The sequence below is a fragment of the Gavia stellata genome, chromosome 13, assembly GCF_030936135.1.
Source record: "Gavia stellata isolate bGavSte3 chromosome 13, bGavSte3.hap2, whole genome shotgun sequence".
In the NCBI taxonomy this organism is placed as follows: Eukaryota; Metazoa; Chordata; class Aves; order Gaviiformes; family Gaviidae; genus Gavia; species Gavia stellata.
Window position 1 is genome coordinate 1,929,744 of NC_082606.1, and position 13,967 is coordinate 1,943,710.

A 13,967-nucleotide genomic window follows, 5' to 3' on the forward strand; every position below is an offset into this window, starting at 1 on the left:
TTTCACCTATTTTTATGCATTTTGCTGTGTGGGCCAGGCTGGGGGGGGTGGGATTTGGGTTGCGGATGCTCAGGGAAGAGGAAGGCTCACCCTGACCCAGCAGGCTGGGGCTGCAGCTCAGCACCCTCCCCAGGCATCCGCTGTCCCCAGGGTGGCCCTGCCACCAGTTCACGTCACATCCCTCAGCCTCTGCTGCCATCTAGTGAAAAAACCTCCCTGCGCCTGGAGCATCCCCAGTCCTGGGTGTCCCCCAAAAGCCACCCTGGTCCCCCTGCCCCAGCCAGGGCTGTACCCTCAGCCTGGTGTCCCCACGCACGGCCAAGGTGACACGCAGGGTGACCTGGTGTGGAGAAATGATGCTGAGCACCCACCAGCACCCTGGTGGCGCTGGACCACGCAGCATCCCTCCAGCTTGCCCTACAGGGTGTGACACTGGGGGCCACACAGCCCCAGGTCCACCAGTGCTGGCCCAAAGGGAGGACAGGGCAATGCCACCCGTCCCCAAGCCCATGCGAGGACAGGGCTGTCCCCACGTAATCCATGTCCTGGGGACGTGGCCAGTGAAGAGGCACCGGGACGGTGCAGATTCTGGGGTACGCCATTTTGGGGCTCGCAGCCTGGCACCGCTGCAAGGATGCTGGCAGCAGACAGGGGCGTGCTAGAAAATCCTGGTTTTATTTTCATTTAAAAGCCATTCCGAGCCCGGAGCGAGCAGCGAGCTCTTCCCCGGGGCACGGGGATTTGGCCCCATCAGCACTTGTAGTTCCCAAAAAATAGGAAAGAAAACCAAAATAAATCCCACAGGCATCACCTGGTGCCCCAGCGCGCTCCCAGGGGAGGCTGCGGGACAAATCCTGCGGCACTCAGCTCCGTGCAGTGACGAGGTTAACACGAACCAGGCCTCAGACACGTTGCAATCCAGGTCCTTCACCGGTGCCAGCCACGGGCTCCTTTTGGGACGTCTTAACGAGGCGAGAGGGGCTAACGAAGCCCTGGTCCGGCACCATTCCCAGGTGCGGTCCCCAGCGAGGACGCCTGGTCTGGGGGACGCTAAAGTGCTTTGCAGGGGGAGACACACACACACACGCGCACCCCGAGTTGCCCCAGTGCTCCAGGAGAGAAGGGCTGGGGGCCAGTACAGAGCCCAGCGGAGCTGGGGGGGCCCTGGATTGTACCCCGCCCTTGGCTGCTGGGATAGATGACGCCCCACACGGCTGGTGGCCCCTTTCTCCCCATCCCCGCAGACCCCCAGGGTTGGGGCCATCCTTCCGGCTGCAGCCCCAGGGGTACCGAGAGGATGACAAACAAGCGGGTTCAGCCCAGAGCCGCTGCCCGGGCTTCACCCAGAGCAGCAGCAGCAGCAACTCATCCACATTTTTGGGGGTTCCCGGTGAGCCTAAGTTCATCTTTTAACAAGAAAAAACACGTCTGGAATAAAAACCAGCACCCGTTTTAGCAGCAAGTCCTAAGGGGAGGTCCAACCGCTCGGCAGCCCCGAGCTATCGTCTGGTGCTACGGCGCAGGAGTATCCCAGGGAGAAAATGGGTTTCCAGTGGGACGAGTTGGCACCGGTGGCCGTGAGCCGGCCAGGCGGTCCCACCAGGAGCGGGTGCCAGTAGGAAGAGAGAAGATACTTGGTCCCATTTTACCGGCTGAGGGAAAGCCGGGCCATGTGCAACAGCCACAGCCGGGAGGACGCAGTACTGGGATCCATACGCAGGGTGCCATCGTCTTGGTGTATCCTCAGCCCGCGCTGGGGGTAACGGTCACCTGCAAGCAGAGAGCGGGGTAAGACAGGCAGCCACGGAGGCACCGGACCCCACCCTGGTGCCCAGGCCCCATGGGCACGAGGAGGGAGACCACCCCGATGTCCCCAACCCAAGGGAACCCACTCCTGTCCAGCCCTTGCTGATGCCCACGGTCGCATTAGCCCCACGGCGCAGCCCAGCTGCACCGAGATGCCCTGGTGCTTCCTACAACTGGGAAACCGGCCCCGAACCCGCAAGGAGACCTCTTCCCAAGGGCTGAAAGTCTCAGGGAAAGCAGAGCTTTCCCTGGTTGCTCAAACCAGCAGTTGACGGGATCGTCTACTGCATGGGGATGGCACTTTGGGGTCCGCCGTTGGCCATGCCAACGGCTGGCACAGGATAAGGGACAAAACATCCCTGGGACATGTCACGGAACAGAGCAGTTGCTCTTTGCACCACATCCCTCAGGTCCTTCACTCGCGGTGTGACCCACCTGCCCCAAAGTGTCCCCGAGGGTCCCTCACCTCCTGTGCCCACGGGAGAGGTAGTCCCGGTTCAGAGAACAGAGCTGCTGCTCCAGACGGAAGATGCGAAACGCCAGGTACGAGGAGGACACAACCAGGAGGCAGATGCTGGGAGCAGAGGAACAAGCAAAAGCGCTCAGCGGCCAGCGTACCCACCCCATCCTCCCCACGCCACGGCTGCCCTCGGCACACTTACAGCACAATGAAGATCTTCAGGAGCTGGTAGTCGGAGGGCCTCAGCTCCGCCACGCAGCTCTGCTCCACCTCCAGCTCCTCCTCGGTGTTTATTGCACTTTCTGAAACGCAAGCCAAGAGTCAGCGGCACAGCGATGCTGGGCAGATGCTCACACTCCTGCAGCAACCATGAGCCTTCAAGCATCACATATTCCTCCTCCGTGGGCTAATGCTGCCTGCACAGTGTTACAGGCACACACCGAGGGCTCAGACCCCGCAGGCAGGACACCCCATCCCATCCCCAAGACCCCATCGCCGCCCCCCAGCCTCAACCCTGCTCGTCTGCAAGGCAGAAATCCCCTCCACGAGAGCAGAGGACAGGTGAGTGTGTATTTATGGAGGTTTACACCCAGCACCGTGCGAGGGACAGGGCACAAACCAACATCCCTGGGTCGGACGCAGCCCTCACCGGAAACCAGGGGCTCCTCAGAGGTGAAGGAGCTCTCCTTGGCACTCAGGCTGCTGACGGAGGTCCGGTGGATGCACTGGTAGTCGGTGTCCGGCAGTGACAGTGACAACGAGGCAGGTGACACCTTCCTCCACTTGCCCTCAGGGACAATCACCTCCTGCGAGAACAGGCCTGGGTGAGCCGTGCTACCGGCAGCGGTTTCTCCCGTGACACCAACAGCACCGAGGACACGGTGGGGCCAGATTTGGACACAAACCTTAAGGCATCTCCATCAAGCACCAGCACATACAAAACATCATCCTAAGGGGGAGCTGGTCCTCCACGATGGCCCCGTGGGGACGTAGGTTCCTACTCCATAGGGACCTGCCCTTGCACCCCACGCCTGCCCCAAATGCTGATTGTCGCCTCCTTCAGCCCTTGGTTTGAAGCTCAGTGCAGTTACCCGTCATCCTCCAAGAGCCCTTGCCTGCCCCGTGGCTCAGCATCCCGGTCCCAACGTGCCCCGGAAAGACACCAAATCAAGCCCGGCAACAGCCAGCACAGAGCAGGGTTCCCCTGCCGGAGAGTCCCCGGGGCTGCAGCGGGTGAAGGGCTACATCCCTCGGAAGCACCGGGAGATGCTGTCAGCTTGGATCGCTCCTGATTCACCCCCTGAAAAGCACCTTCAACCCCTGGGATGCCACCAGTCCCCAGGGGACATCCCACTTGTCACCTCCTGGTACAGCACACAGGGCCACCAGCCCATGGGGGACACCCCACACCCCGCTCAGTGTCCCCATACAGCCTGGCACAGCCGCAGCACCAACGGCTTCGTGACCGAGTGGAGACAAGGATGCGATATCCACATTTCATGGACAGGACACACGCTGCCAGCCGGGGACACAGCCATGGCAGGCACGGACAAGCCCTGCCATGCTCCCAAGGCAGCAGGATGCAGCCGCTCGTGCTCCCTCGGTCACGCTGTGGTTCAGCAGGCTTTTCCCTCCCCAGCTTCCCAGCTAAGAGCCATCCCACTCATCCCATATATATTTTGGATAATTCAACCATGTTTCCAGACTGTTACCTATGTTCACAGCTGCGAACAGCACCAACCAGTGGGAGCAGAGTGGAAGCATTTTCCACATTGCTCCAAAGTTTTTCTGTCTATAAATGGACCCCTGAGACCAACCAGCCAAGTCATCGGCTTGTGCTCAGCCACAGGCTGTCCAAATCATCCTCTTGACCCCTCCGTTTCTGCCAAGTCAGGGTATAAGGATCCGAGAGGACGAGCTACGAAGGCGATGGCCGCATCCTTGCGTGACCTTTCTCGGCAGCGAGGGGAGAGGACCGACTCTGCACCCTGCAAGCGGCTGCCGGCCAAACCTCAGCGTGTCAGGAAGGCGTTAGACCCACCGAGGCGGGGGGTCTCCTGCCCACAGCGCAAGTTCATGGGGGTCCTTCCCTCTCTTGGACCCCCCCCGACCCTCACCAGCGACACGGCGTCAGGCTCCTCCGTCAGCTCCTTCAAACTCAAGCTCTTCTTACTGGAAACCTGGAGGGGAGAAAGAAACGGGCGTTAGCGGCAGAGGCACCACCTCTCCCTGCTTCAACCTGAGCCAGAAGATTGAATTTTGATGTTTCTGGCGAGTCTATGAAAAGCAGCCCCTTAAAGCTCGCAAGCGTGGCGATTTGGGGGAGAAAAAAAAGCATCCGGCAGAGGACGGGGCACCGCACTGCTGCTTCTCATCACCGAAAACCCTATGGGGTCAGGCCTGAGCCGAGGGCTCCTGCGCCAGTCTCGGCTCCCAGCAGAGGGGATGAACCATCCCGGGGAAATAAAAGGGAGTATCTAGGCAGAGCCCAGCACGTATCAAAGAATAAATTCCCCAGTTTGGTGAGGGGCTGAGTCACCCAAATCGCTGCCTGGCACAGCCAGAGGACACCCTTCTGGGCGGGGAAAGGCTCCCGCATTGTTTCCCACGTGCTTCAAAGGCAAGGAGAAGAGGAGATCCCGGCAACTCTCCTCTGCAGCTCGAGGGCTGATGGATTTCTTCCCCCCTTAGACTTTTTAATCAAAATTTTTTTTTGACTTTGTACTATTTTTCCTCCCCTTAAAACTTTAGATCTGGGGAAGAGGCAGGGATGTGCAGAGTGGCAGAACTAGTATTACTACCAGATTATAAATAATTCATATACACGCCCTGGGAGAGAGCAGAAACTCCAGGCTCTGCCTTCGTCATCCGTGACCCAGAAAAGGCCAGCAGCGGCTCATGGGGACAGAACGTGCCCCTGGCACGGCTCCTGCCCCTCTTCCCATCCCTTGCTGCAGAGCAAGGATGCCGGGAAGAGGTAGCAGGGCACCGGGGAGGGCTTTGGGAGCAGTCCAAAGCCTTCGGGGCAATCGCAAAGAGCCTTCCTCCCCGAGACGCAGCCCAAAGGGAGCTTGTGGCCAACAAAACGCCATCGGACACGGGGCAGAGGGTACCTGCAGGTGTGTGCAGACTCTCCTCAGGACGTCATAGACGCTGTCGCGGGAGATGAGAGACACGAAGATGTACTGCAAGAGAAAGAGAGAAGCTGCCGGGAGAGATTCCCCCCCCATCCCGAGTCCAGTTCCCCGCAGGCAGAGGACAGGCAGAGACATCCTGCCCTTGAACCTCCCCTCCTTCAGGAGCCACATCCCTCGCAGGCATCTCCCTGCAGAGTTTCCCTGCTGCTATTTTTGCAGCCTGCTAAAACCTGGACCAGATTTTTTTGGGGCCGGTTTCGCTTGGCTGCTGTCCCCATGGGGCCTCCCGCACTCAGCCCAGAGGGATGCGGCAGCAAACGGGGCCGGGAGCGATCAAAAACATCCCCACGGATCAGCACGAGGGGACACGGGGCAACGCTCACCTTGCCCGATGCAGAGCCAATGCGATGCGTGGAGCAGCCTTGCAACCAGATTGCTTTGAACGCCCAGATCCTGCCTTGTCCCACCCCCTGCTAAAATCCCACAGGAATAATCCCCTCCCAAAATCCCCCAGAAATAACCCCCTTCCTGGGAGGGGACAGGCAACACACGCTGCCACAAGCGGCACCCAGGCAGGCGAGGACTCAGACGCACCGAGCAGGACTACGTCAGCTCACTGTGGCCGACAACACCCAACGTGAGTTAAAAGCTGGAATTTTAGCCCCTTAACCAAGTTTTCCGCCAGCTTGGGTTGAATGCCAGCCCAAACCCTTCCCCTGCTTGCATTTAAGGAGTTTAAAGGTTTTATTTGAGCCTGGCAGGGATTTGTCAGGCTCGGCCGAGTTTCACTTGGGCTTTGCTTTGCCCAGAAACAAAGTGAAATTCAGAAACAAAAAGCAAAGCCGCGGTGTTTGCCCTGGCCAGCTGCCAGAACGGAGAGCCATGCTCTTCCCAGCCGGCCCTCGCTTTCAGCCGGGGATGGGAATTGCTTCATTCCCTCCTCTCAAATCCCAGCCAACTCAGAGCAGGGCATCCCCCGGCTGTGGTTTTGTCACGGTGAGGCTGGGTACCGATGCTCAAAGCACTGGTGTTACCTTTCTGCTGGCGTTGGTGGTGATGGCCAAGCCGTTGGGCAGCAGCCGAGCCGTCTTGTGCTTTTTTATCAGCTGGACGGAGACCACCGGGATCACAACCTGGAGGAAAAAAGACACGGGGACGGGCAGAGACGGGCACGATGCGAGCTCAGGGTGTTTCTTTCGCGAGGTGGAGATTTAACGTGCATCGTAATTACGCCCCATGCAGAGCAGCGACACAGGGATTCGGCGTTTCACCGAGACAGTTTTGTTTTATTAAAGGTCACAGCACCCTCCGTGTTAATCTCGGCTCGGAGGCGGTTTCTATTTGATCAAAACAGCGAGGACAAGGGAAAGCATCGTCCAGCAAGTCTCGCTAAGATCCATCATGAGAGAGGCCCTGCAAGCCCGGCGATGATTAAAAATAAGGCAGCATGTAATTTATGGCAGGATAACTTTGTTGAAACCCCGTACTTCCATCAGATATTTGTTTAAAGTGGCTGATATAAATAATTCAGTTTTCAGCCCAGTTTTAAAGGAAGTTGTCTCTCCCCAAGATCCCCGTCAGCCACAAAACTAACGGGGAAACATCAGATTGTAAATCAAGAAGAAAAGCCAAGAGAGATTCAAATCTCCCCCCTCCCCGAAACCTTTGATCTTCCTTCAAACACCGTTGCGGCTTGTAGGAGGTTTTGCATCAGGGAATTTTTAAACCAAACCAATATTTGGTTTCCCCAGGCAGATCCCGCAGGTAACCTGAGGGGGAGGCACAGCCGCGCTCCCCTTCGCACTGGAGGCTTTTGGCAGCGATTTTGGTGGTATTTGGGTGTGGGAGAGGATTAAGTGTGTTGTGGCATATCCTGGGCTACGAGCCCTACGGGACCGGGGTGGGCTGGCCCCCACGTTACCTTGATGTCCTTCCCGAAAAGGTTTGCGTAGAAGCAGAGCCAGTTCGGGGAGATGTAAAGCCTCCCCTGGATGAGGATGTCTCTCTGGAGGGCGCAGGAACAAACTGCAAGGCAGAGAGAGGGGCATGGAAGACCGTATGCCGGATCCTGCCGCCCCCGTGCCCGTCCTTCGCCGAGCCACCCACCTTTCAGCACGCTCTCCTCCGTCGGGATGTCCTTGAACAGCTTGTGGTACTGGGAGTTGTACTTGCTAGCAGCCTGAAAATGAAGCACAGCAAAGTTATCCGGTGACCTTGCCGATAAGGAGACCCAAAAAAAAACCCACCCTCCTGCAAAAAAATTCCCTCTCCCCGCACCCGGGACTGGCGTAGTGGGGTCCCACCGGGCTGGGGACGGCGGGGCCGAGGGGCTAGAGCAGGGTCGGATGATCCAGCACCCAGCAAACGCTGTGCCATCCTCCCAAATAAACATTTCCCCTAATATCTAAGGAGGCTGCTGAGCCTCTGCGAGGAGCCGGTTTTCCCCCGGGCTCATCCGCAGGCAATTTATTTTGCCCAGTGGTTTCTCTCCTCCTCCTCGAGCTCTTCCCTTATTCGGGGCACGGTGACAACACTTGCTTTGCGCCCATCGCGCCGCGCCATCCAGCTATTTATATTCCCGGTGCCTCTTCAAAGCCTGCTGGCAGCCGCGGTGGGAGGCTCAGCAGGTTTGCCCTTAAATAATTCTGGATAAGTTAAAGGCTCCGAAGCAGTTCAACACTTTGCGTTAAATCCGCTCAATTAGTCCTGTACAGCAGCGCAGGCAGATTTGTGTCCTCTGCACTGGAGGATGCAGCGCCCCGGACCTCGGGGTGCTCCCCGGGGACACAGCTGTCCCCATGGCGGTGACGGCTGCCACCAGAAATCCAAGGGATGAGATGCTTTGCCAGGATGCGGAGAGATTCAGCACAGCTCAAAGGGCCCCGGGGCAGCAAGGCTGGTTTGCAGGCAGCACCGCAGGCAGAGCCTTCCTGCCTGTGGTGACAAGGTCACCTTTGCTCCACACACCTTGTCACCGGATGAGCCGGGCCGTAAGAGGATCAAGGCTCTGCACCACCTGGGGTCGGCTTAGACACCCCCCGGAAAGATGCCGGGATGGTGGGGGTGCTGGTGGGAGTGTTTCAGGGGGACACGGAGGGATATGGGGGGTGACCGTGGCATCACCTCCAAGCCACTACCAAGAAACACCCCTTGGCCCCAGCACAAACCCATTGCCAATGCCGTAACCCTCCCAGATGCCTCTGAATAATCGGCAAAATGTTTTTCTCCTCCATCTTCTTCATGGAGAAAAGCAAAACACCTCCTCCCTCCGCTCCTTCCTCTTCCAGAGCATCTCTTGTTTGTAGACGGAGCAAAAAGCTGTTCTTCGTGCGTGATTTAAACAACCAAAAAAGTTCAAACAGAGGGGAACGGAGCTGCTTGCAGTCAAGATTTCCACTTTTTCCTTTGCTCTGGATGGAAAATCCTGAAAGTGTTTGCAGGGCAGATCACGGGCCACACGAAACCACCATCAGCTCCCCTGAAAACGCAGGCAGAAGCCTCTGCCCTGCATCAGGAACCGCCGCAGCTTCCCCTCCGGCTCCCGCAGCCCACGTCTGAGACCCCGAGCGGGCTCCTCCGTGGCAAACGGCCGGGGTCAGGCAACGACAAACCAGCCCGTTTGGCTCACGAAGCCAAAGACTTACCACTTCCCGGTGGCATTTCTTGATGTCTTCATCCTTCAGAGCTTCATTCAGGTGGAGGCTGGAAGGAAAAATAATCAGGTAAGCGAAGAGCCCCAAGTCTCTCACCTGCTCCCGAAAACACACGTGCTGCCAGAAGAGACGCGGCAAGATGCAGAGGACTGAAGAGAGACCATGGGAAGCCGCATTTTGGATGTCTCGGTGATTTATCGTAGCATCGGGCATTGCTGAGGTTAAATGACGGCTGCAGGAGAAGGCTGATCTCTGCCTGGCATCAGGCTGACGGCGAGCCGGTGGTGGCACCAGCACCGGGGTGCCCGTACCCAAAACGCACCCTGGCACGGGGGGAAGGAGCCCAGAGCTGCCCCCGGCAGCAGCCTGGGACAGGTTAGGAGCTGGCGATGGGCAGCTTTGGCTGGGTCAGGGTTTCCCGAGGGAAAGCACAAATGGGAATCTGGGAACAGGAGGACAGACTTGGCTTTTGGCTGTGCACAGGGGCATCCATCTGCATCCATCATGCAGGCAGACGAAGGGAGAAACCACAGAGAAATCATCCCAACAGCGGGAATACCGGTCCCCTTCCCCAAACCCCGCTCCCCTCCCTGCTTTTACAGACCCAATATTTGAAGGTGAAAACAAAGAGGGGACCCCCTGTGCCCACTCCCAGCTGACAGGCTGCATTTGGGGGCTCAGAGGCAGTGGGGGAATGCTGCAGGAGGTGGAAACATGAGGAAAAAGAGCAAATATTCAACCGCAGACGCCGGGACCCCGCAGTGACGCTGTCCCTCACCTGCCGTCGAGGGAATCCAAACTCTTCTCCTTGTGCGATGCCTCCAGTTTCTCACGGCCGTGCATGGGCTCGGGGCTCTTCAGGGGAGCTGCTTTTTCATGCATCGGTTTGGCGCTGCAAGGAGAGGCCCGTTAGCCCCCGAGGGGAAGGGAGAGCGGGGAGAGATATGTTTCGGAACTGTAAATCCATTCCCTCCAATCCCCATCCGCACAGAGGCATTCGTATCTCCGCCGCTCAAGGACAGCAAGAATATTTCTGCGATTTCTCAAGTCACGCGGAGGAAAAAAGGGCATTTCTTGCCAGGAACTCCCCAGCACTCACAACCCAGCGGCGACTCCTTCGCCGCTGCCTCAGATAACACCCTCCAAAGCAGAGCCTCTCCCCGGGCCACCGTGCTCAAGAGATGGAGGTTGGGATGGGAAAAATCACAGCTCTACGAAACTCCCAGGGGTGATGGAGATTTCGGCCAGCGAGGGCCAGGTTCTGCTCCTCCGGGTTGGCAAAACACCATCTTCCCAGGGCAGAGCCTGTGCCGAAGGCACCACCTCCCTCCTTTAATTGCTCCCCTCTCGTTAAAGCCTGTTATTTACTATCATGAGTTTTATCAGAGGTGCTTATCGGCCGTGACAGGTAAAGTAAACACGCTCCCAGTGCCGCCCAGGGAAGGTTATCACCCGGCTGGCCAGAAAGGTGACGCTTCTGCCCTCTGTAAACCACAGAGACTGCCGTGCCGCGGCTCCAAGAGCCAAACCGGAGCGTGATCCCAGGGGAGCGATGCCGGAGCCTTGATCCATGATTACTCGGTGCACACTGAGGCTCACCGGCAGCTCGCAGCCGCGCAGGGATGTGATGATACAGGCTCCGGCGGCACGGCAGAGCCGGCAAACAGCCACCAGACCTGCAGAGAGGAAATTATTCAAGGAAAAAGAGCCTGGCTCAATGGGTGGGGGTGATGCCAGAGCAGGTGGGGGACAGGCAGGACGGCAGCGGGCAGGATAAGCACCAGCAAGCAGGACAAGCACGGAGCTGGAGCACATCCCGATGCCAGCAGGGACGATGCCGTGGCGGTGCGGCAGAGCCCAGGCGGAGAAGCCATCCCAAACTGCTTCCTAAATAAAGAGAGTGGCTCTTCCACTGCCCCGTGTTTCCTTACATGCACCCTGCTCCTGTTCCGAGGGGCTTGTCTGAAGGGAAACCCATCTAAATAATCCCCCCACAGACTCGGGGAGAGCCAGGAGGAGGGTGCTGCACCCTGACACCCGTCAACCAAACAGCCTGAGAGTCAAAGCTGCATGAACCCCTGTGTTCCTGCAGCCTCGAGGGCCCGACCGAAACGCTGTCCCAGTGCAATGGAGCTGGGCTGAATCCTGGCCGGAGGCAGAGGGGATGCTCCCTTAAGATGCAGCACGTACACAGGGCTGCAGGAAAACCAAACACAGGTTACCGGTGCCGCGTGGTTGGGACTGGGCTGAGAACCAGCTCCTGGATCCCCGCAACCGGTGTTTGCAAAGCAAACAAGCTGCCTGCATGCCACCAAAGCCTGAGCGTCGCGGAGCCGGGATGAAGACAGTGAGGTTGTGGGGTTTTTTTTAGGAGAAGCTCAGGTCAAAGGAAGTGTCTGGAGTGGAAGGGAGACTCTACCGAAAAGAAGCACCAAAATAATATCCCTTGGCATCGCACCAAAAGGCTTTTACCCTGCCTGGATTCCTCAGACACACTGTGCCTTTGGGACGGGCAGTGCCACGCCACAAACACCCTCTGCCAGGTGATGCCACGCTGCCCTGAAGCCGAAACTCATATCACGGAGGCACCGGAGCCTTCTTCCCCCTTTTCCCAGTGCTGGAAAAGGGGCTCTGACCCACACCAGAGCCTCCTTCTCCAGAGCTCAGCCCGCTCCAGCTTCCCCCACGTCATCCCTTAAATCCCCAAGCAGTTGCACGGCTTAATCCAGGCGAGCAGATTTAGTCCTAACCAGGACTGATGCCAAGGGGCACCGCGTAGGGGACGGGGAGAGGCACCCCCTGGTCAAGGCAAGGGCATCGAGAAACACCCCCGAGGTCATCAAACACATAGAAATCCCCTACAACAAGAAGAAACAGAGGCTGGAGAGCACTTGGAATCGCTGCGTGGTCCTGTCCCGCTTTTCTCTCCCTCTTACGGTCACCGTTAGGGACAAGTCCCAGGTCAGACGGTCCCTGGACACGGCGCTGGAACCGAGTGGCTCCAGGGAGGGTCTGGGGGCTGCGAGGAGCATCCTCACCCCAGCGGAGATGTCACAGCAGCTGCCTCGTCTCCCCTCTCCAGATCTCGCTCCATCCCAGCTCCCAGATGTGGCAGGGATGGAGATCAGGGGTTCGGGAGCACGAGGTAAGATAAGGTCAGGCTCAAGGCACAGCTGATGGGGAGGTCTCCCTGCCGAGAGCTGCTTCTGGCGGCGGCACAGGGAGGAAAACACTTTCTAGCAGCTCACAACATCACCCTCCTCAAGGATTTGTGTTTTAGTAAGAAGCTGCTCCTGCAGGAAAACCACCGCGCCAAGTGTCCCAAACTACAAGCGGAAGAAGAACAGTTGGAGCACTGAGCCCCCGAGACGAGGCAGAGTGGGTGGGTGCAGGAGCTCCCAGCAAAGGCAAAGCATTGCCAGTGACCTGCAGACCCCCTGCCCGCTGTACCAGGGCTGGCACCCCTCCCTCTGCCCGCGCAGGCTCCCCCACATCCCCAGCTCGCCTCCCGGGCTGCGGCTTTGCCAGATGAAGCCCGGCGCTTCTCCCTCCCCACGGTTCAGCATCTCCCTTCCCTTACGCAGTGCTAGGATCCGGCCTGGAAATGGTCCAGTACGAGCCCCTCCGGCGGCGTTAGATTTTTGCTGGATCCCTTCCCCGCTACCGGCGCAAGCGAGGGGGAAGTGCGTGGCGGAGGCAGGAGAGAGCGAGCCAGGGATTTCGTCTCCCGCAAAAAAAAAAAAAAAACCACAAAACAAAACTGAGGATCAGAGCTGGAGGGAGGCACTTGCGGCTGGGCTGCCTCGGCCCGAGCGAGCCCGGGCGGGATCCGGCGAGCTGCCCTTGTTCCCGGCTTTCAAGGTCATTTCAAACCCGTGTGTTGGCTGCTGGAGCGGAGCCACCGCCGAGGATGCTGGAGGGGAACGGCCGGTCCCGAGCAGCGCTGTCAGGAGAGAGGCAGGAGGTCAAGGAGAGGAGGGAGAGACGGAGCCGTGTGTGTCCCCCCCAGCTCCCCGGGGGGACTCCCTCGGTGCCCCCCATGTCCCCCCCAATCCCGGGGAACCGCCTGTCCCCGGGGCCCTGCGGCCGGTGGGTCGCAGCCGGGGTGAGAGCCAAGGCCTCGGTCCCAGCAGGTCCCGGGATCCCTCCCCGCACCCGGGATCCCGCTTTGTACTGGGCGCCGCTCTAAGAGCCCCGCGCCACGGCCTGGCTCCCCTCAGGGCCCCGGTGGGCCGGGAGAGCTCGGCCGCCGCCCGGTACCGAGCCACACCGGCGAGCAGCGGCCGGGACAACCCCCAGGGCCAGTCCCCGGCCTCCGCCGGGCTCGGAGCGCCCTCCCCCGGGCAGCGCCGCCGGCTCCCGGGCCGGGCAGTGGCGGGGCCGCTCCCGCCCCGGTTGGTCCCCTCAGCGCGCTGAGGGGGGAACCTCCGTCTTTCCGCGCTCCCCTCAGAGCGCGAGGCCGGCGGCGGCCGGCCGGGGGCAGGCCGAGGGCTGGCGCCGGGCTCCCCAGCGGCAACGGGGACGCGCCCCGCGGCTCCCGGCCGCCACCCGGGGGCTCGGGACCCTCCGCCGCTCCCGCAGCGGACCCCCAGTCCCGGAGCGCCCCCCCCCCCCCCCGCCCGCCCCTACCTGCGCGGCGGCCCCGCGCTGCCCGGCGCCGTCATGCCCCGCGCGCCCGACCTCCTCGCGGCGCCTCGGCGCCCGCCCATTGGCCACTCGCCGCCACGCCCCGCCCCCGCCGCGCGCCCCTATTGGTCTCCGCCGCTCGCCGCCGTCCTCAACTCCCCGCCCTCCGCCGCCGCGGCGCCCCACCCACTGGCGGGAAGGGGCGGAGCCTCTGCAGGGGGCCCCGCCTCTTAAAGGGGCCGCGCTCCGCGTTGGGAGGGACGCAGCGCCCTGGGTCCCCTCCAG

At 60.0% G+C, this 13,967-nt stretch overlaps 1 protein-coding gene across 1 annotated transcript; it reads right to left on the reverse strand.

Annotated features, from left to right (window-relative positions):
- Window positions 1–2,268: 2,268 nt before the first annotated feature.
- GRAMD2A (GRAM domain containing 2A) lies at window positions 2,269–13,720 on the reverse strand. The gene is made up of 11 exons (XM_059823848.1): window positions 13,686–13,720; window positions 9,835–9,948; window positions 9,048–9,105; window positions 7,510–7,582; window positions 7,325–7,428; window positions 6,438–6,536; window positions 5,380–5,451; window positions 4,384–4,446; window positions 2,916–3,072; window positions 2,469–2,568; window positions 2,269–2,380 (listed from the first exon to the last, which is right to left on the reverse strand). Exons 1-11 carry the CDS (start codon window positions 13,718–13,720, stop codon window positions 2,269–2,271), a joined length of 987 nt encoding a protein of 328 aa, XP_059679831.1.
- Between the last annotated feature and the right edge of the window lie 247 nt (window positions 13,721–13,967).

Excerpts from the sequence above, each read along its gene's own strand:
- GRAMD2A (XM_059823848.1), bottom strand. The coding sequence starts at position 13,720 with ATGACGGCGCCGGGCAGCGCGGGGCCGCCGCGCAG. Across the intron at positions 4,447-5,379 it reads GAGTCTGCACACACCTGCAG|GTTTCCAGTAAGAAGAGCTT; the intron begins GTACCCTCTGCC and ends TCTCCCCTCCAG. Across the intron at positions 3,073-4,383 it reads AGCCTGACGCCGTGTCGCTG|GAGGTGATTGTCCCTGAGGG; the intron begins GTGAGGGTCGGG and ends CTGTTCTCGCAG.